The sequence below is a fragment of the Crinia signifera genome, chromosome 6, assembly GCF_055691185.1.
Source record: "Crinia signifera chromosome 6, ASM5569118v1, whole genome shotgun sequence".
In the NCBI taxonomy this organism is placed as follows: domain Eukaryota; kingdom Metazoa; phylum Chordata; class Amphibia; order Anura; family Myobatrachidae; genus Crinia; species Crinia signifera.
In genome coordinates, this window is record NC_139222.1 from 39884082 (window position 1) to 39906644 (window position 22563).

Sequence of the window (22563 nt, forward strand, 5' to 3'; positions counted from 1 at the left end):
ATGGCAGCAGGTAAGTGGTTATTTACATAACTGTCATTCCAGCAACTACAATGAACCAAAGTTCATGGCCTAAGCCAGTGGTTCTCAACCTCGGTCCTCAAGTGCCTCCAACAGGTCCCATTTTCCAGGTTACCCCGACAGGTGCACTCATAACTCATTGACACACAGGTGGAGCTAATTATTTCGCTGGCGATTCTATGTGGAGACCTGGATGTACACTGTTGGGGCTACTTGAGGACCGAGGTTGAGAACAATAAGATTCAATCCAAGAACCCAATCATGCTGATGACTGACCAACACCTCGGCCCCCAAATGTAGACAAATGAGAAAAAGCTTATTAAAAAAAATCATAAAGAACCTATGTATTTGGAATAAAATATATAACACGTATTATAAAAAAAGATATTTTATTGTGGTGTGAACTTGCTCATGTCCACTTCACCCAGCATAAGACATGGAAGTGTCAGGAGATAAAGAATGACATTTTTTTTTTTGTAAAGTTTTTGCAATAAAAGGGCGGATGACAAACAAACACCCCATGTATACATAGAGGTAGTCAGAGCTGTAGTGATATGGAACGTTAGTAGATTCCGGAGCAAGAACATCAGATATGTCCTATATATATATATATATACTACTCCATAAATTGATGGCAGTATTCCAACAATCTTCCGGCATTGTCCAGATTAAGGACACCGATACGGGCCATACATTTCTGTTTGTGCTGCAGACACCTTAGTGCATGTGTCCAGTTAGAAGTCTTCCTCTGTAGAATCTGGTGAATGAGGAGGACGGGGCCATCTCTGGGGCGTTTATGTTACTGGACCCATCTGTAGGAAACAGCAGAGGACAGATTAGGGCCAGTCAATATAAAACGCATAGGCCAGTATGTAGCAAAGGAAAAGAGCGGTAATATCCTGTTTTCTGGGGTTTTACCGCATTTTTATATATATATAGTGGCCGGCAAATATTTATCACAGAGAGTAATGCCGGCTTTTTCTGGCTTCTCACCATGACTCCTGCAGCTGCCCAGCACCATCCGCGTTGCCCCCCCCCCTTTACATGCTGTACAGGCAGTCCCCTGTTGTGCTGCCTGGACCCAGTGACCTCCTCCCTAGCAACACCGCCTACCCCGTTCTGGGTACAGGGAGGAGGAGCCTGGGAGTCTCTTCAGCCACCTGAGCCTGGGTCCTGGGCGCAGGAGGTGAGTGGGACCCGCAGGAACTCTCTTACCCGACGCTGAGGTTTTCAGGGCATTTCTTTATTTGGAAGAGCTTCCCTTTGCAATGCTAATGGCATATGTTAATATATATGCGATTGGTGTCATTCCAATGCAGGGCCGGATGCATTTCGCATTGTTAATACATCTGGCCCATAAGAACATATATAAAAATGTAAGACAAGACAAGTAATCAAGCGCAACTGGACCGCAGGAACACATTTATACATATACACACATGTCAGTTAGGAGGATATATCAAACGCTAGATTGGAGCAATGGACAAGTTGTCCGTAGCCTCCAATCAGCATTTAGTTAGCATTTATCATGTACATTCTATAAAAGGTCTATAAATGATAGGTAGAGCTCCAGCCAATCAGCACCCAGCTGTCATTTTTTTCAAACACATGGCAGGAGCTGATTGGCTGGAGCAGCTTTTTCAGATTTATTTATTAACAGTTTCTTGTATAGCACAGCATATTCCACAGCGCTTTATAATAGGAGACCGTGATACAACAAACTGACACTCAAAAGGTATGAGGGCCCTGTCTGCAATCTATAGGGAAATAGGCATTGATAACTAGGATCGGTGTTCTTTATTGCATACATCGAGTTCTAACAAAGGTTGGACTCGTTGGATGCATGTCTTTATTCAGCCTTAACTACTATGTAACTATAGTCCACCAGAATGCAAGGGTTCCTGGCGTGCTGTAAGATACGGTGACCCAGCAGTTTGGCCAGGAGGATGGAAATTGTGAAAAAGAAAGAGAGGATGTGTGGCCTGTACAGCGAGGATGTGACTGGGTAGGAGAGGTTTATGTGTGGCCTGTACAGCGAGGATGTGACTGACAGGAGAGGTTTATGTGTGGCCTGTACAGTGAGGATGTGACTGGGTAGGAGAGGTTTATGTGTGGCCTGTACAGCGAGGATGTGACTGGGTAGGAGAGGTTTATGTGTGGCCTGTACAGTGAGGATGTGACTGACAGGAGAGGTTTATGTGTGGCCTATACAGCAAGGATGTGACTGACAGGAGAGGTTTATATGTGGCCTGGACAGGAGAGGTTTATGTGTGGCCTGTACAGCGAGGATGTGACTGACAGGAGAGGTTTATGTGTGGCCTGTACAGCGAGGATGTGACTGGGTAGGAGAGGTTTATGTGTGGCCTGTACAGTGAGGATGTGACTGGGTAGGAGAGGTTTATGTGTGGCCTATACAGCAAGGATGTGACTGACAGGAGAGGTTTATATGTGGCCTGGACAGGAGAGGTTTATGTGTGGCCTGTACAGCGAGGATGTGACTGGTTTGGAGAGGTTTATGTGTGGCCTGTACAGTGAGGATGTGACTGACAGGAGAGGTTTATGTGTGGCCTTTACAGCGAGAATGTGACTGGGTAGGAGAGGTTTATGTGTGGCCTATACAGCAAGGATGTGACTGACAGGAGAGGTTTATGTGTGGCCTGTACAGTGAGGATGTGACTGACAGGAGAGGTTTATGTGTGGCCTTTACAGCGAGAATGTGACTGGGTAGGAGAGGTTTATGTGTGGCCTATACAGCAAGGATGTGACTGACAGGAGAGGTTTATGTGTGGCCTGTACAGTGAGGATGTGACTGACAGGAGAGGTTTATGTGTGGCCAGTACATTGAGGATGTGACTGGTTAGGAGAGGTTTATGTGTGACAATGGAGGGAGCTGCCGTGCTCTGCTGCCTGTGTGACAATAGAGGTAGCTGCCGTACGCCATACCTCCCAACTTCTGTGCTGATGAAATAGGGACACTCGCGCGGCTTCGTCCGGAAAGGGGGCGGGGTGTATGTAAATGAGGGTGTGGCTTATGCTAATTAGCCGTGACCTCATTTTCATACGAGAATAGACGCTGTGCGCATGCGCACAGCGTCTATTCTATTAGACTGGGGGGTCTCCCAACTGCCACCCCCCGCAGCGGGACAATGCCTGCCGTGGGTGGGACAGCGGGACAGGACCCGAAAATCGGGACTGTCCCGCTGTAATCGTGACAGTTGGGAGGTATGCGTACGATGCTGCCTGTGTGACTATTGTCACACAGGCAGCAGAGCACAGCAAATCCCACTATTGTCACACAGGCAGCAGCTCCCAATATTGTCACACAGGCAGCAGAGCGCAGCAGCTCCCGTCGTCCTTGTCCCTTGCACAGTAGAATGGGGTGGAACTTCACAGTCAATGGCATGTGAGTCATGTCTGCTGCTGCTGCCTGTCTGGTGCTGCACATAGGCAGCTGACCTAGTAAAAAGAGGGGCGGGGCCACTGCAGCATACGGTATCCATGGTAAATAGTAATGCTGTGCAATAATGATGGCTGGGGTACTCACCCGCTGAGAACCCTTAATCCTGGCTCAGCTGCTCACAGAGGGTGCATTCTACAGGTAGGGCATCGGGGCCACGGACAATGAAGGGGGGCCTTCTGAATCTCCTCACTGCACCGCTATGATGTTTGGAGCGCTCCCGCTGCCAGATCTGGTGCCCCGGGGATGTCGCCATTATCTGCAGCATAACATAATAAAGAGGAATTGTTAGGAGCGAGTCTGGGAAGAACAGGACTAGATAAAAGAATACAACAATCATTTCCTTAGCTGACATGTTTGGGGAAGGTGTAGGCCACAAACCATGCAGAGCTCTAGGCTACGGATCTAGTAACAGAGTCACCACTAGAGAAGGAGTACCCGTATTGCTTCTATACAACAGTGGGCCTGATTCAGAGTCACACCTAATGCATACCCTCCAACTGTACCGATTTAGCAGGTACAGTACCGTTTTTTAACGGTCTGTACCTTCTAAATCAAAGTGTACGGAATGTACCGGTTTTTGGCTGTTCCCCCTCAGCTGTCACAGTTGAGGCAGCATGGAGGCAAACAGCCGAGTGATGGTGTCACTGAAGATGCACCGGGAGAAGAGGGGCTGGCCTGGCTTGGCTTGACTTGGATGCAGTTCGGAGCTAGGCTTAACACTGCAGCCAATGGTAGCTGCCTTCAATGCACTGCAGCCATTCACAATGCAGGCATCACGGCCAATCACTGCTCAGGGGGCGGAAGGGAATTTGAATCATGATTCATGTCCATGCATCAGTGTAAGTGTGCGATTGCGAGCAGCAGTAAGGGCTAAGGTAACGGGAGAACCGGGGAGCACAGGTAACCGCGGTCCATAGAGCCATGTGGGGGTGTAATAGCTAATGCAGTGCCACACCCACTTTTCCCATGACCACGCCCCCTTTCTGAATGCGTACTGATTTCTGCCCTTCAAATGTTGGAGGGTATGCTAATGGCAACTGAAGTCTGGGCACTGTCTTCAAACGGAATGCTTATTCACCTATATGCAGGGCTATTTTTCAGCAGGCTCCAGCAGGAACTGAGGCCCTTATTCTAGTTCACTCTTTCTGACAAAATATTTCTGATGCTGTGTACACACGGGGAGATATATTGCTCAGCCATATATTGCTGAGCAATATATGGCTGAGCCATATATTGCTCAGTTTCTACTTTACATCAGCGACCAGAGATGGTCGCTGATGAAAAAGAAACTGCCGGGGGGAGCTCGGCAGTGGTAATTAGATCACCACAGGGGCAAAAACGGGAGCGCGCACCCGGCGATATATCGCCGGTGCACACTCCCATTGCGGGCAATATGGTCGCTCAGCGACCATATTTCCTGCGATTCTGCACAAAATCGCCCCTGTGTGTACGCACCTTGAGATTGTCAAAACCATGTGCACTGCAGGTGAGACAGGTGTTACTTGTGCAGAGATAATTAGATTTGGGTGGGGTTTTACACCTGCCTCACCTGCAGTGCACATGGTTTTGTCCATCTAAGAAATATTTTGTCAGAAAGAGTGAACTAGAATAAGGGCCTCAGTTCCTGCTGGAGCCTGCTGAAAAATAGCCCTGCCTATATGCATTCCCGTAGTTGCACCAATCACTGCGATGGCATCCCCCATTCTTCCATCAGTAAGAACAGCCATCATTTGGGTGATTGAGATAATAAATGTATATCTTCAATTCCATGAACAATTGTGTCTTGCCATAAATCAATGTGACAAGCCATACCAATGTTAGTATTTCCCATTTTGGTTTGGTCTGGCTGCTTCTGCTGAATTATAAATCTGCAGTTTACACAATATCATATGACTACTATGGCAACCACAGTCACATAGGACATGATTTGTTGATCAGAGAAGCGTTGGAACGTCCCTCTGAGCTCTGTGTAATATCTCCCTCTCCTCTGTCTACATATGACATGCAGAAATTCTTGAGGCTGTAATGTTACATCTCTGCATTTCTGCTCTCCAGAGAGATATTGGAATAAAGGAAATTACATATAGATATATCATGATCTGCTTCCTAATCCTTGTAATACCACAGAGAGATATAGACCCTTCCTACTGGATTATTAGCAGCATCGGAGAAATGATGCTCTGCAGGATCCGCCCCACTGCCCAGTACAGCTGCAGATACATCACATGTGGCCGGGACTACTTCCTCTCAGCAATGGCAATGCCTCCCTGTGACCCAGCTGTAATGTCCCCAGCAGCAGGGCGGTATGTGCTGCTGTCAGGTTATAGGGCCTCTCGCTACCAGTTACTATATCTCTACTTGGAGCATATGCTACTGTATGCTATGTACACTGGTGTCTCATGTGAGTAGTAACTGACCTCCTCGCAGCGCTCCCTGCTGACGGAGGCTCTGTAGGCCATCTGTGCCCAGAGATTATCCTTCCTTTTAATAAATGTTGGTAAATTTCTTTTCCACCTGTCCCCCAGCGCCCACGGCAAGATCTCGAATTTCAAGGCCGTATTTTCCTCCTCCACGGCGTTAGCAAGGAATCTATGAGAGAAAAGACAGAGTAGAGGTTCCTGTATGACAGCTATAATATAGAACATGGAAGTAAATACATCTCCAGTGCAGACACTGTGTATGATCTGACCACTGTGGGACATGTGTGACGCTCCTAGAAACCGCTTACAATAGATTGCTGAGGGATGATCCTCTATAGAACATTTTCCAGATAAATAATGCATAGTTCTCTCCGGGAGAGGGCAGCCAGCTCTGTCAGGCAGGGGGGCGGGGCCATTTCCAGGACTGGAAAAAGAGGCGTGTGGGGCGTGGCCACACAGATGATGCCCTGTTGGGGGCATGTCTACAGCGTCACGGCATTTTAGCCCTGCCCCCCGTCGTGCAATGCCGGTATTTCAGTCATTGCACTGCGGGGGCGGGGCTAAAATGCAGCGATCGCGGCATTTTACCTGCGGACCCCCGCCGAGGGACACATCACGGGAGCTGGGGGGGATATGCGAGGAGGATTGCCACCCTTTCTGGGGGACCGGGAGGGGGACCCGATTTCCGGGACCCTCCCGGCCATTCCGGGAGGGTAGGCAACCCTGAAATAATGATAAAGGGATGTTTCCCCTTTAGGGGTAGTAACCAATTATCGTATTCGGATCTATGAATCTACTGGAACATGAGGAGTGGGCGCAAGTTGTTTAGGGAAAAGGAGGCTTGTGATTGGACGAGAGCTGCCCTTAGCCAATTGCGTGCTGCCTTTCCAACAAGCTGAGCTGTTACTTTCCTGCATCCCATTTACAGGTTAGGACATTAACCCTGTGATCTTACACATATACTGGGCTGCTGTATAGGTATAAACATATTCTCCTGACACAATCTCTACGCAGGCTGCACATACTGTACAGTATATAACGGGGCCAGAATGGGTGTGGATCATTAGGTCTATAGAAGTTAGGTCGACATGCAGCAAGGTCGACATGTCATTAGGTCGACACAAGCATTAGATCGACATGGGCAAGGTCGATAGTCAAAAGGTCGACATGTTTTTTTTTACCTGAATGACGACACAGTCGACATGGGCACTGAAATGTAGCACCGCGTCCCCTTGCATGGCTCACTGCACTCGGCACACTATTTTATTCTCCCACCTAGTAGGGCATGAAATGCCACCTGACAGCTCAAAAAACAGTGAAAAAACCCATGTTGACCTTGCCCATGTCGACCTAGTGCGTGTGTCGACCTAATGAAATGTCGAACTACACCCATGTCGACCTTGCTGCATGTCGAGCTAATGGTGTCGACCCAATGCTTGCCGACCTAATGACCGTATCCTCCATCCATACCAACACTAGCATCTATGTGGAGACTGCCGCCAGAAGGCCGGTGCCGGAACACATTCAGCAGCAGCAGCTCCTGTTACGTCTCACTCTCCTTCCATACCTTACACTAGCATCTATGTGGAGACTGCCGCCAGAAGGCCGGTGCCGGAACACATTCAGCAGCAGCAGCAGCTCCTGTTACGTCTCACTCTCCTTCCATACCTTACACTAGCATCTATGTGGAGACTGCCGCCAGAAGACCGGTGCCGGAACACATTCAGCAGCAGCAGTAGCTCCTGTTACGTCTCACTCTCCTTCCATACCAACAGTAGCATCTATGTGGAGACTGCCGCCAGAAGGCCGGTGCCGGAACACATTCAGCAGCAGCAGCAGCTCCTGTTACGTCTCACTCTCCTTCCATACCAACACTAGCATCTATGTGGAGACTGCCGCCAGAAGGCCGGTGCCGGAACACATTCAGCAGCAGCAGTAGCTCCTGTTACGTCTCACTCTCCTTCCATACCAACACTAGCATCTATGTGGAGACTGCCGCCAGAAGGCCGGTGCCGGAACACATTCAGCAGCAGCTCCTGTTACGTCTCGCTCTCCTTCCATACCTTACACTAGCATCTATGTGGAGACTGCCGCCAGAAGGCCGGTGCCGGAACACATTCAGCAGCAGCAGCTCCTGTTACGTCTCACTCTCCTTCCATACCAACACTAGCATCTATGGGGAGACTGCCGCCAGAAGGCCGGTGCCGGAACACATTCAGCAGCAGCAGCAGCTCCTGTTACGTCTCACTCTCCTTCCATACCAACACTAGCATCTATGTGGAGACTGCCGCCAGAAGGCCGGTGCCGGAACACATTCAGCAGCAGCAGCAGCTCCTGTTACGTCTCACTCTCCTTCCATACCAACACAAGTATCTATGTGGAGACTGCCGCCAGAAGGCCGGTGCCGGAACACATTCAGCAGCAGCAGCAGCTCCTGTTACGTCTCACTCTCCTTCCATACCAACAGTAGCATCTATGTGGAGACTGCCGCCAGAAGGCCGGTGCCAGAACACATTCAGCAGCAGCAGCTCCTGTTACGTCTCACTCTCCTTCCATACCAACACTAGCATCTATGTGGAGACTGCCGCCAGAAGGCCGGTGCCGGAACACATTCAGCAGCAGCAGCTCCTGTTACGTCTCACTCTCCTTCCATACCAACACTAGCATCTATGTGGAGACTGCCGCCAGAAGGCCGGTGCCGGAACACATTCAGCAGCAGCAGCTCCTGTTACGTCTCACTCTCCTTCCATACCAACACTAGCATCTATGTGGAGACTGCCGCCAGAAGGCCGGTGCCAGAACACATTCAGCAGCAGCAGTAGCTCCTGTTACGTCTCACTCTCCTTCCATACCAACACTAGCATCTATGTGGAGACTGCCGCCAGAAGGCCGGTGCCGGAACACATTCAGCAGCAGCTCCTGTTACGTCTCGCTCTCCTTCCATACCTTACACTAGCATCTATGTGGAGACTGCCGCCAGAAGGCCGGTGCCGGAACACATTCAGCAGCAGCAGCTCCTGTTACGTCTCACTCTCCTTCCATACCAACACTAGCATCTATGGGGAGACTGCCGCCAGAAGGCCGGTGCCGGAACACATTCAGCAGCAGCAGCAGCTCCTGTTACGTCTCACTCTCCTTCCATACCAACACTAGCATCTATGTGGAGACTGCCGCCAGAAGGCCGGTGCCGGAACACATTCAGCAGCAGCAGCAGCTCCTGTTACGTCTCACTCTCCTTCCATACCAACACAAGTATCTATGTGGAGACTGCCGCCAGAAGGCCGGTGCCGGAACACATTCAGCAGCAGCAGCAGCTCCTGTTACGTCTCACTCTCCTTCCATACCAACAGTAGCATCTATGTGGAGACTGCCGCCAGAAGGCCGGTGCCAGAACACATTCAGCAGCAGCAGCTCCTGTTACGTCTCACTCTCCTTCCATACCAACACTAGCATCTATGTGGAGACTGCCGCCAGAAGGCCGGTGCCGGAACACATTCAGCAGCAGCAGCTCCTGTTACGTCTCACTCTCCTTCCATACCAACACTAGCATCTATGTGGAGACTGCCGCCAGAAGGCCGGTGCCGGAACACATTCAGCAGCAGCAGCTCCTGTTACGTCTCACTCTCCTTCCATACCAACACTAGCATCTATGTGGAGACTGCCGCCAGAAGGCCGGTGCCGGAACACATTCAGCAGCAGCAGTAGCTCCTGTTACGTCTCACTCTCCTTCCATACCAACACTAGCATCTATGTGGAGACTGCCGCCAGAAGGCCGGTGCCGGAACACATTCAGCAGCAGCTCCTGTTACGTCTCGCTCTCCTTCCATACCTTACACTAGCATCTATGTGGAGACTGCCGCCAGAAGGCCGGTGCCGGAACACATTCAGCAGCAGCAGCTCCTGTTACGTCTCGCTCTCCTTCCATACCTTACACTAGCATCTATGTGGAGACTGCCGCCAGAAGGCCGGTGCCGGAACACATTCAGCAGCAGCAGCAGCTCCTGTTACGTCTCACTCTCCTTCCATACCAACACAAGTATCTATGTGGAGACTGCCGCCAGAAGGCCGGTGCCGGAACACATTCAGCAGCAGCAGCAGCTCCTGTTACGTCTCACTCTCCTTCCATACCAACAGTAGCATCTATGTGGAGACTGCCGCCAGAAGGCCGGTGCCAGAACACATTCAGCAGCAGCAGCTCCTGTTACGTCTCACTCTCCTTCCATACCAACACTAGCATCTATGTGGAGACTGCCGCCAGAAGGCCGGTGCCGGAACACATTCAGCAGCAGCAGCTCCTGTTACGTCTCACTCTCCTTCCATACCAACACTAGCATCTATGTGGAGACTGCCGCCAGAAGGCCGGTGCCGGAACACATTCAGCAGCAGCAGCTCCTGTTACGTCTCACTCTCCTTCCATACCAACACTAGCATCTATGTGGAGACTGCCGCCAGAAGGCCGGTGCCGGAACACATTCAGCAGCAGCAGCAGCTCCTGTTACATCTCACTCTCCTTCCATACCAACACAAGCATCTATGTGGAGACTGCCGCCAGAAGGCCGGTGCCGGAACACATTCAGCAGCAGCAGCTCCTGTTACGTCTCACTCTCCTTCCATACCTTACACTACCTCCAACTCTGACACATCTGTATAGCTGCCATTAAGAACATGACCTAAGCTGAATAAATGGCATTATAGACCCAGTGACTTCACGTTCCATCTACCAGGGTAAGGAGCGACATGTGCACATTAATAAGTAATACTCACAGGGCCAGGAAGAAGTTAGTCCGGGTGTAGCCTTTAGGTGACAATCCAGCTCGCTGGAAATAGGCAAATGTCATCGCCAAGAGGTACTGTGCAAAAGAAACATGTATTCATTACAGTGTCACCTGATGGTACTTCATAACCTAGATGTAATAACACATCAACGCAGACGTGCATCGTGTCACCTATACCTGTAACATACATCCTGCTGTAATATAACACATACTGCTCAGCAGACCCTGCTGGGGGACTTGAACACCAAACCTCATTCACCACAGTCAGACTCCTAAAACATTATTTGCTCTTGTGTAGGGAGTCTTATCATTTTGACTTTATGAAGCTAGTTGTAGTTGTCAGTACGAACAATTAGATTAAGCGAGGGCTGTATAGGCATGAGGGCATTTAAGAGCCTGAGAATTTTGTGATTGTCCCGATAAAGTTATGTTGAATAGTTCTTACCCATAGAAGTCAGTGATGGTAGGTGTAGCCAATCAGGTGTAGAATGGGTGGTAGCTTATGCAGGGGTATATAAAGGGTAGTCAGGTGATTCCGATTCCTCTTTGAGTCTGGATTCCCACCCTCCCTCCCTTGCTTTTTTCAATTTCCACCTGGCCTTTCGGCCTTCACCTAATTTGGCTTCACAAAAATGAATTAATAATTGGCGGGAAGGCGCTCTCGCCCAGCGGTTAGTTTTGAGGTACAGGTGGTCACTGTGCGGTATTACCCCCCTCTGCCAGGACGGCTGGTGAGTCCTGCCCCCAAGGGGGGATGTTGGCCACTTCCTTGAAGTGTCCTCGCCATGCAATAGGAGGGGCGGTAAGACCGTCACAGTGCGGGCTGTGCCTTAAATTCAATGGGGGCGGTTCATCGCCCTGGTTATAAGTCGGGGCGTTGTAGTCGCCGCCAGTACTAACATTTTGTGACTTAGCTGGTCTCCAAGCACTTCCCTGGCCATCCCTTTCAATAGGGCCATACCATTAATATATACTGTTGACCTTTTAACTTATGCAGTTGTGGTCCGTGTGATTATTTTAGGATAAGGTGTCCGTGTGATTTATTTCTAGGGGTGATTAGGAGTTAAGTTAAGGTAAATGTCAATCACGATAATTCAATAGGCTCCTTATAGATACATATGTTGTTGTGTTGTATACAGTGTAAAGTGCAATACAGTAATTCATGTTTAGAATACAAAAGAGGAAAACCCCAGTGTAACATAGACCGAAGGCTCGGTGTAACATAGACAGAAGGCTCAGTGTAACGTAGACAGAAGGCTCAGTGTAACGTAGACAGAAGGCTCAGTGTAACGTAGACAGAAGGCTCAGTGTAACGTAGACAGACGGCTCAGTGTAACGTAGACAGAAGGCTCAGTGTAACGTAGACAGAAGGCTCAGTGTAACGTAGACAGAAGGCTCAGTGTAACGTAGACAGAAGGCTCAGTGTAACGTAGACAGAAGGCTCAGTGTAACGTAGACAGACGGCTCAGTGTAACGTAGACAGAAGGCTCGGTGTAACATAGACAGAAGGCTCAGTGTAACGTAGACAGAAGGCTCAGTGTAACGTAGACAGAAGGCTCAGTGTAACGTAGACAGAAGGCTCAGTGTAACGTAGACAGAAGGCTCAGTGTAACGTAGACAGAAGGCTCAGTGTAACGTAGACAGAAGGCTCAGTGTAACGTAGACAGAAGGCTCAGTGTAACGTAGACAGATGGCTCAGTGTAACGTAGACAGAAGGCTCAGTGTAACATAGACAGATGGCTCAGTGTAACGCAGACAGAGGGCTCAGTGTAACGTAGACAGAAGGCTCAGTGTAACGTAGACAGAAGGCTCAGTGTAACGTAGACAGAAGGCTCAGTGTAACGTAGACAGATGGCTCAGTGTAACATAGACAGATGGCTCAGTGTAACGTAGACAGAAGGCTCAGTGTAACGCAGACAGAAAGCTCAATGTAATGTAGACAGGTCAGTGTGACAGACGGAAATCCCAGCATAGTGGATATGAAAGGTGCAGTGTAATGGAGGTGGAAGGCGATGAAAGGTGCAGTGTAATGGAGGTGGAAGGAGATGAAAGGTGCAGTGTAATGGAGGTGGAAGGCGATGAAAGGTGCAGTGTAATGGAGGTGGAAGGCGATGAAAGGTGCAGTGTAATGGAGGTGGAAGGCGATGAAAGGTGCAGTGTAATGGAGGTGGAAGGAGATAAAGGTGCAGTGTAATGGAGGCGTAAGTAGATGAAAGGTGCAGTGTAATGGAGGTTGAAAAAGTTGAAAGGTGCAGTGTAATGGAGGTAGAAGGAGATTAATGGTGCAGTGTAATAGAGGTGGAAGGAGATGAAAGGTGCAGTGTAATGGAGGTGGAAGGAGATGAAAGGTGCAGTGTAATGGAGGTGGAAGGAGATGAAAGGTGCAGCGTAATGGAGGTGGAAGGAGATGAAAGGTGCAGTGTAATGGAGGTGGAAGGAGATGAAAGGTTCAGTGTAATGGAGGTGGAAGGAGATGAATGGTGCAGTGTAAGGGAGGTGGAAGGAGATGAAAGGTGCAGTGTAATGGAGGTGGAAGGAGATGAAAGGTGCAGTGTAATGGAGGTGGAAGGAGATGAAAGGTGCAGTGTAATGGAGGTGGAAGGAGATGAAAGGTGCAGTGTAATGGAGGTGGAAGGAGATGAAAGGTGCAGTGTAATGGAGGTGGAAGGAGATGAAAGGTGCAGTGTAATGGAGGTGGAAGGAGATGAAAGGTGCAGTGTAATGAAGGTTGAAGGAGATGAAAGGTTCAGTGTAATGGAGGTGGAAGGAGATGAATGGTACAGTGTAATGGAGGTGGAAGGAGATGAAAGGTGCAGCGTAATGGAGGTGGAAGGAGATGAAAGGTGCAGTGTAATGGAGGTGGAAGGAGATGAAAGGTTCAGTGTAATGGAGGTGGAAGGAGATGAATGGTGCAGTGTAAGGGAGGTGGAAGGAGATGAAAGGTGCAGTGTAATGGAGGTTGAAGGAGATGAAAGGTGCAGTGTAATGGAGGTGGAAGGAGATGAAAGGTGCAGCGTAATGGAGGTGGAAGGAGATGAAAGGTGCAGTGTAATGGAGGTGGAAGGAGATGAAAGGTGCAGCGTAATGGAGGTGGAAGGAGATGAAAGGTGCAGCGTAATGGAGGTGGAAGGAGATGAAAGGTTCAGTGTAATGGAGGTGGAAGGAGATGAATGGTGCAGTGTAAGGGAGGTGGAAGGAGATGAAAGGTGCAGTGTAATGGAGGTGGAAGGAGATGAAAGGTGCAGTGTAATGGAGGTGGAAGGAGATGAAAGGTGCAGTGTAATGGAGGTGGAAGGAGATGATTGGTGCAGTGTAATGGAGGTGGAAGGAGATGAAAGGTGCAGTGTAATGGAGGTGGAAGGAAATGATTGGTGCAGTGTAATGGAGGTGGAAGGAGATGAAAGGTGCAGTGTAATGGAGGTGGAAGGAGATGAAAGGTGCAGTGTAATGGAGGTGGAAGGCGATGAAAGGTGCAGTGTACTGGAGGTGGAAGGAGATGAGAGGTGCAGTGTAATGGAGGTGGAAGGAGATGAAAGGTGCAGTGTAAGGGAGGTGGAAGGAGATGAGAGGTGCAGTGTAATGGAGGTGGAAGGAGATGAAAGGTGCAGTGTAATGGAGGTGGAAGGAGATGAGAGGTGCAGTGTAATGGAGGTGGAAGGAGATGAAAGGTGCAGTGTAATGGAGGTGGAAGGCGATGAAAGGTGCAGTGTAATGGAGGTGGAAGGAGATGAAAGGTGCAGTGTAATGGAGGTGGAAGGCGATGAAAGGTGCAGTGTAATGGAGGTGGAAGGAGATGAAAGGTGCAGCGTAATGGAGGTGGAAGGAGATGAAAGGTGCAGTGTAATGGAGGTGGAAGGCGATGAAAGGTGCAGTGTAATGGAGGTGGAAGGAGATGAAAGGTGCAGTGTAATGGAGGTGGAAGGCTCAGTGTAACTTTCATTTAGTTGTTCATTAAAGACATTCCTCAGCCATGTACAGTAATTCCTGTTTTTTTCTACTACTGTACATTGGAAGTAGAAATGACAGTTGTGGGAGTGAGTTATACAACGTTACAGTATTATATCCATATAAACTACATAACATTCATTCTCTATTTATATAACCGAAGGCCAATATATCAGACTCAAAAGAAACTGCTCCATGCAAAGAGATTTCATGGAGCAGAGTACAGAACTGACGACAAGGTTTAGAGAAAAAGAATATGACAATGACCAACTTGTGACAGCACTAGAAACTGTACAAAAAATCGACAGGGCAGACCTCTTAAAATACAAAAACAAAACAGATACCCCCTATCGACAAATTCCGTTCATTACCCAATTTTCCCAACAATCAGGCACAATACACAGGATCCTTAAGAAACACTGGCCCCTTCTTTTAGAGGACGAGACCCTGGCAGACATCTTGCCCGATCAACCGAAAATTGTGTACAGAAAAGCCCCAGACATAAGACAAAAGTTAGTAAACAACCACATCCCACCCAAGAAACAAATTCAGACCACCCTGACAACACGACCAGGGAATGGTTTTTACCATTGTGGGACATGTGCAGGCTGTAAAAATCAAAATGTCAAATCTACCAAACCAACCAAAACATTCATGTCAAATCAAACTAAAGAAACATTCAATATCAGAAACATGATAACATGCAATAGTAAGGGGGTAATCTACCTGCTAGAATGCAGTTGTAAAAAACAATATGTAGGGAGGACCACCAGACTATTAAAAACTAGGATTAATGAACACCTACGCAATATTAAAAAGAGAAATGATGAACACAATTTATCTAAACATTTCAATGACTACCATGACGGGGACCCAAGCTCACTAAAATTCACGGGTATCCAAATAGTAGAGCAAAATTGGCGGGGTGGAGACTTCCAAATAAAAATAAACAGACTTGAACTGAAATGGATGTATACTCTGAAAACATTGAAACCCAGAGGTCTCAACCTGGACAACGAGGTCAAAGCAATAGTTGGAAAGAAGTAACAAAATAATGAATTAAAACTGTGTCCAATATAGCAAAACCCAGTATAGAAAACCTAATCACCCCCGTTTAAAAACGCAACCATGTATCCTATTCTTATTAGAACAAGGACTGCAAGACTATACTGAAACTAATATCACTGCCTAAATAGCAACAAACACTTTGTTTAATAGAGCAATATTACCTCCAATTCAGAAACTATGACAAATGTACTGCAAACGGTTCTCACACTAGTATACAGAATTAGCAGTTTTTTTCAAAGATGGGCGGATAGAGAAAACGTCATTTAGAGACACCCAATCACCAACTTAGGAAACAACCAATGGTGAGACAGCAAAGGGAATGAGAGGGTTATTTAAACCCCCTATGGACATATGAACAGCATGAATCTCCCTAGAAGAAGGCTACAAGGTAGCTGAAACGCGTTGGAGGACACTTACTGACCCATCCATACGTAAGCAGCTACCCCGACAGGCTGAGACTCCAGGACCTCCGTAACAGAAGACGCTGACAGCAGGCGGGTGCACGCGCCAGACTGTGCGCTTCAGTGACAGCGTGGGACCGAAGCCGTTAACAACAGAGGTGAGTACGGGGAGAGGAAAACCAGCTACTGCAGGAAACCCGTTAGAGAGGTGAAGCAGACACAACCGCGGACCATAACGGCACCCGTGGTAGTGTTCTGTAAGCCTCCAAGACAGGGAGACGGAACAGCGCGCGCACCGCAGCACAGGGAGCAGTGTTAACACACAGCCCCGAGTGCAAGCGGTCCCGCTGCACAAGTCTCCTGAAGTCCGGGTAACCTGCGGCGGATAAGTGAGTACGTTCCCCCGAAAACCAGGCGCCACTGACCACCAATGTTAAAGAGGTACCAGAAGAATCAACACTGAAAGGACTGTGTACACACTATAAAACCTTGTCATTTAACGGGACGCCGTGGTGACAGACAGATCTTTTCCTTTACAGGACACCAAATCACCTTTACCAGACTTAAAAACCAGCACTCTGGTGACGCTTTTATATGTTTCTTTCCAGTTTATTAACCATGAGTATTAATTGAACCTAACGAGACAATCAGTATCTGTACTTGTGAAGTGAACAAGCAGAACTGCAACTACAAAGCACTTCAGGAAACGTAACTCTGAAATTACAGAGTTCCTGATTCTCATTTCATTTATTAAGTATTTCATTGTAATATTGTAATTTTGTAAGTTTGTTATTGCATGCACGCATCAGAGTATTGAACTAATTGAATCATTGTTTGATCTTTAGCATCATCTCTGTGAATTACCAGTAAACATTTGTTTTATTTAAAGGAGAAACACACCCTTTTTCATTCATTTATTCAAACACAATTCTTTCAAAGCCATAAGCGAGGGCAGAGCGCAGCACTAAAACCGAATTGTTCTATAATCTAAACCCAACGGATCAGTCATCCGTAAGTGCGGCAGCTAGCCCGACAAGATTCAGTGCGCAGGTACCACCCCCCGACAATTACTATAACAGTATTACGATTATTGCACAGAATTGTGAAGAAATATTTATATTATATACTGTACAAGCTTAAAAAGAAGAATTTACTTTATCTGCGATCAGACAGCAGACATCCTTCTGCAGGAAATTCTGAATTAATTCATCATCTGCAACAGAATAAATAGTTCATTAAAATTCTTCGTTACAACAAAACTAAATGAACTGATTAGGATAAGTGAGCAGAACTGAAATCCCACCTACTATTCATGATTAGCCCAATCACATATTGTATATTCCCTTGTAATCAGCCCAAATTGTCTGCTGGTCTCCACCCACCTAATTACACCATCAGTGTAATACAATAGGGTGTGAGAATCAGAAAGTGAGATATTTTTCCAGGATCAATTCACATATTCTAAGGTGAAAATAATAATAATAAAAAAAAAGCAGTGCCACCATCTTGGCCACCCTCAATAGAGAACAAGTGGGTGGTCCAGGTGACACTGAATCATTGCAGCCCCTCCCCTGCTAGACTGTGCCTGGTTTCCAGCATTGTAAAAGTGGGGGCGGGGCCACAATGAGCAAATCATGGTGCCACACCCCTGGCCAGCCCACTTTCTCACTTGGGCACGCCCTATAATCTATGCGCTATGGAAGTATTTACAGAAACCATCCTACAAACCCCTTATAGCCGTATCAGCACCGACACCAGCGGTATCTGGATGATGGATCAACTGTCAATAGGTCAACACCATATGGCCAACATGCATTAGGTTGACAGATTAAAGCTTGACAGTGTTACAAGTTGACAGGTGCAAAAGTACAACATGACATTGATCAACACAAGTGTTTTTTTACCTTTTTCACCATCTACATCCACGTGGACCACAATTGGGAATAGTAACTGGTGCTGAGCGCTGTGGTGGAGGAGTGAGGCCCCTTGCCCACAGCAAGACCACAAGGATAATTTGGCTTAGACAGGGGGGGGGGGGGGGGGTTTGGGTTAGGTCAATCGCACAAGACTACAGTATATTAGTAGAGGACCCCTTGATCTAAATGCTTGGATGTGAGTATTCTCAAGACAGGGGTGTGCTACCTTCGGACATGGATTGGAGACAATATTAGAGAAAGAAGAAAGATATGTCCTTGAAATGGTGCACCAAAAAAAAGGGGGGAGAATAAAATTTAACTTTTATTAAGTATTGATAAAAGACTGCGAAAATATATTTAAAAAACACAATACTAACATACACAGGTGGGGTTCACACATTTAAAACCAAGGTGGCAGGCAGATGTTGCTAACAATAATTATAATGTAAGTTGAACGTGTTTGGGTGTGTCACTTGTTAACAGTTTATGGCTACACCGATTCTGTGCTGTGTAGCCATAAACTGTTAACAAGTGACACACCCAAACACGTTCAACTTACATTATAATTATTGTTAGCAACATCTGCCTGCCACCTTGGTTTTAAATGTGTGAACCCCACCTGTGTATGTTAGTATTGTGTTTTTTAAATATATTTTCGCAGTCTTTTATCAATACTTAATAAAAGTTAAATTTTATTCTCCCCCCTTTTTTTTGGTGCACCATTTCAAGGACATATCTTTCTTCTTTCTCTAATTTGGCTTACATATGGTGAACCATACTTCCCAAAGGGCTGGCATTACTGGGGCAGAGCTACATAAAAGTCGGGTGTGGTCTGTGGTAGGGGGTGTGGCCTAGCACCATGACCCAATTTCCATCATTTTTGGTGTGTGCCCAGCGCTCCCTTCTATAAATCCACCCCAGACACCAGCCAGGGTGTATACAGCTATAGTGGGGGATTATTCTCTATATAACACACTATATACCTGACAGAGTCACCTACCAATCAGCTTATAGAAAGCATTCAGCTCCTCATTCTCCTCATTCTCAGAGAGTGATGGCTTCTTTATTATGGGAGCTGAACTCTCCTCAAGGCAGCTCTGATGCCTCTTTCTGTAACACAGAGATCAGCAGAAACCATGTTATACTCATGCAGAAGACTAAATAAAGTCACTTATAGTCGGTCCTATTAAAGGGCTGCAGCCCCCCCCCCATGTAAAACCCGCCACTGTAGTGAAGCCAGATGCAGTCTGAGACTGCACTGGCTTCACTGTGACTGGCAGTGACTTCCTATTGGAAGCCCGACCTGCCAGTCACCAAGGCAGTCCCATTGGGAGGTGTTCCCTCCCTCCTGGACACCTCTTTACGAGCTGCCAAGCTCAAGCCTCTAAAACCAGGGAATTGCGCATGTGGCATCCCCCCTCTTCCAAGAAGGTACGAGCCACCACTGGTCCTATATCTGTAACTGTTTTCTGTTATATGTATGTTGCAGCTCTGATGCCTCTTTCTGTAACACAGAGATCAGCAGAAACCATGTTATACTCATGCAGAAGACTAAATAAAGTCCCTTATAGTCAGTCCTATATCTATAACTGCTTTCTGTTATATATATGTCGCAGATCACAGATGTCCGGCCAGGTCTCAGTTTTATAACTGTAACCCCTTGGGAACTTTGGGTCTGATTCCGATCTGTACACAGCAGTCCATACAGTACCTCCCAACTGAGGTGATATTCGTGGAACAGACATGATTTTTGACTGTCCCGCATCCCGCCTCTGGGCAGAAGTATACTGTGTTGGGGGATGGCAGTTGGGAGCATGGCAGTTGGGAGACCACCTGTCACTTGCTGTTTTGCATAGCAGAGTATTAGTGAATAGATGCTGTGCGCATGTAAACAGCATTTATTCACTTAGGCAGAGGGACAGGGGGTATGGCCAGAGTGCTGACCATGCCCCCATAAAGATGTCAGCGAGAGGCTGGGCTTAGAGGAATTGGTTGGGACTAATGGGGGCATCTCTGACAGGGAACTGTAGAAATGTCACCTACCTCTTACTCCCCATTCTTCCTCCTATTAGGCTCCTCTGCTCCTAGTAATGACACAAGGAGACACCTCCCCTGCTCAGAAGCAGATTACAGCAAACGCTGCACCCGAATCAGTACAGGAATCTAATACAAAATCGCAAATCCACAACAGAAAATCCAACCACTCTATCTCCAATCCTCTACTCTCACTACTCTAAAGACTCCTCAAAATTCCAATGCCATTATGACATCACAAAGGTAGAGAGGTCAGAGCTCCACCAATCACAGCTAACTCTGAAAAAGAACAGCCAATCAGCCTATGAGCTGACTGTTGACCAATCAGAAATGAGCAGCGCTCTGTGGTCCCACCCACTAGCTGCAGGAGATGACTCATCTTCAATTTCAAACTGATGGCGGCATTATACAGGGTCACACGCAGTGGCGGCTCCAGAGGAGAGGCTGCAGCATAGTCCAAAATAGACCATAGACCAACACCAACTGCCATTGTCGGGTTGATACCTGTACTAATATGGCTGCAGTGTGCATTGGCTGCTGCTTATCTAGCAAACAGAAAGGGCAGGGGTATATGTCATGGGTCATGCTGGTAATAATGTTCTGTCAGTGGTATAACTACTGAATGTTGAGAAGTGGGAAGCCTTGGAATGTGTGCTAGGAAGAGCTCTGTATGTTTGTGCCTGTATATCGGGGGTCAAAATGCTCCGTTCCTCTTATGCTGCGTTCTCATTGCCGACCGTGCAAAAACCTGGGTTTTTCTTGCCGGATTTTTGGCGGACACGGGCTCTACAGGGTAAATTTGCTAAGATGTGAGTTCTATTGAAGATCAGATGTTGCCCATAGCAACCAATATTCCACTTTTTATTTATTTAGCACTTTCTAGAAGATGCTATGGTTTCTATGGGCGATATCTCATCCTTATCAGAGCTGCCATCTTAGTATATTTACCCCTACATCCATCTAATACGGACTTCCTCAAACAACTATGGTAACCATGGTTACAAAAGAGGAGTCCCCAACAGACATGAATGTACCATGTTTATGGAGGATCTCTTCAGACATCAGTAAACATTACCTGAGGAAGTAGACAAATTGGCGCAGTGAAATACTTGAAGTTTTACGTTCAGACTCCTCCTTTTACAAGGCGGAAGTTTCTCTCAAACGGGTATTGGTTACCAGGCCGTGATGATTTATGAAAGAAAAAAATGAATAAACAATAATTAAAATACAAATACTGTGTATGTGTCTCTTAATATAAACCCCCTAATGGGTGGTATTTCAAATGTGCAGATGAAATTAGGCTCCACGAGGCGTAGCGAAACTCACGTTGTATTTAGGTGGTATTCCTCTTATAAAGGTTTCTTTGGTATCTCAATGAACTGAGATTTCGCACAATCGGAACAAGAAAATGGCTTCACCCGCGCGGCTTCTGTTATGCTCGAGAAGAGTTGATTTCTGCGTAAAACATTTCCCATACTGAGGACAGAGAAATTACTTCTCCCCTGTGTGAGTTCTCCGATGTTCCACAAGAATTGATTTCTTTGCAAAACGTTTCCCACATTCGGTATATAACATTTGGCCTCTCATCTGGGTGCTTTTTCCGATGTTCAACAGATTGTGCCACATGTTTAAAACATTTGTCATCTTCCACATGAGCAAAAACTTCACCTAGCCCACATTAAACTGTTACATTTTTGGGGTAAAAAGGAATGAGAGACAGTTACATTTACATTGAATCATCAGCGCCATTTCCCAGCACTTTACCAAGTATAGTAGCTCTTACTAACTGCTTTGGGGCTCATCTACATTTGGATATAAGTAATTTTAAAAGATTCCCCTCAGATGTAGCAGTACACACCCACGCTTCTAGGTGCCACATTCACAATCTCTTTTCACAATCTCTCCATACAGTATATGGAACTAGACACGCCCTTTGGGCAGCACAGAGGAGAGGAGAGGGAAGCAGCAGGTGAGGGGATCCTGCTGCTGGTGCTGCTGCCTGTCATACAGTATGACAGGCGCAGGCTAAGGCACACAGCATTATTACTAGAGCGCACCTGACCTTCCGCTGCGCCTCTGCTGTATTCCTCCTGTGGTGTCCACTGTCCGGTCCTCGGCCAATTGTGTGGGTGGCGCTACACCCGCGAGTGGGTGGAGCCATGTTCAGCTATCGGCCTCACATGCGGCCGGCCTCCCGGGAAAGTTCCCGGTGACTTAAATGGCCAATCCGCCCCTGTTGGCAGCCACCAGCACTGGTTTTGCCTGTTACCTTGTCCATTAATAATAGGAATTGATCCTAGCCCACCAACCCAAGGCACCCCTGCAAGTGTCCTGAGGCACCCCAGGGTGCCTAGGCACACAGTTTGGGAACCACTGGTCTAAGTGATAAAATCATAGCAATTATCGGTGATGAATTCATTGGGGTGTATTCAATGCCGTGGGCGAGTGGTGACAGCGAGCAGGGCTGTCTGCTTGTTGTCACCGCTCGCCTGGTCAGTATTCAACTGACACCCCCCGCGCGCATAC

The 22563-nt window shown here is 47.4% G+C and overlaps 1 protein-coding gene across 1 annotated transcript; it reads right to left on the minus strand.

Annotated features, from left to right (window-relative positions):
* Nucleotides 1-390: 390 nt before the first annotated feature.
* On the minus strand, nucleotides 391-21320 carry LOC146006928 (speedy protein A-like). The gene is made up of 7 exons (XM_083145365.1): nucleotides 21113-21320; nucleotides 19004-19113; nucleotides 17242-17300; nucleotides 10663-10748; nucleotides 5896-6067; nucleotides 3563-3734; nucleotides 391-830 (listed from the first exon to the last, which is right to left on the minus strand). The coding sequence occupies exons 4-6, from the start codon at nucleotides 10734-10736 to the stop codon at nucleotides 3576-3578; spliced, it is 405 nt and encodes a 134-aa protein (XP_083001491.1). The 5' UTR covers nucleotides 10737-10748; nucleotides 17242-17300; nucleotides 19004-19113; nucleotides 21113-21320; the 3' UTR covers nucleotides 391-830; nucleotides 3563-3575.
* Between the last annotated feature and the right edge of the window lie 1243 nt (nucleotides 21321-22563).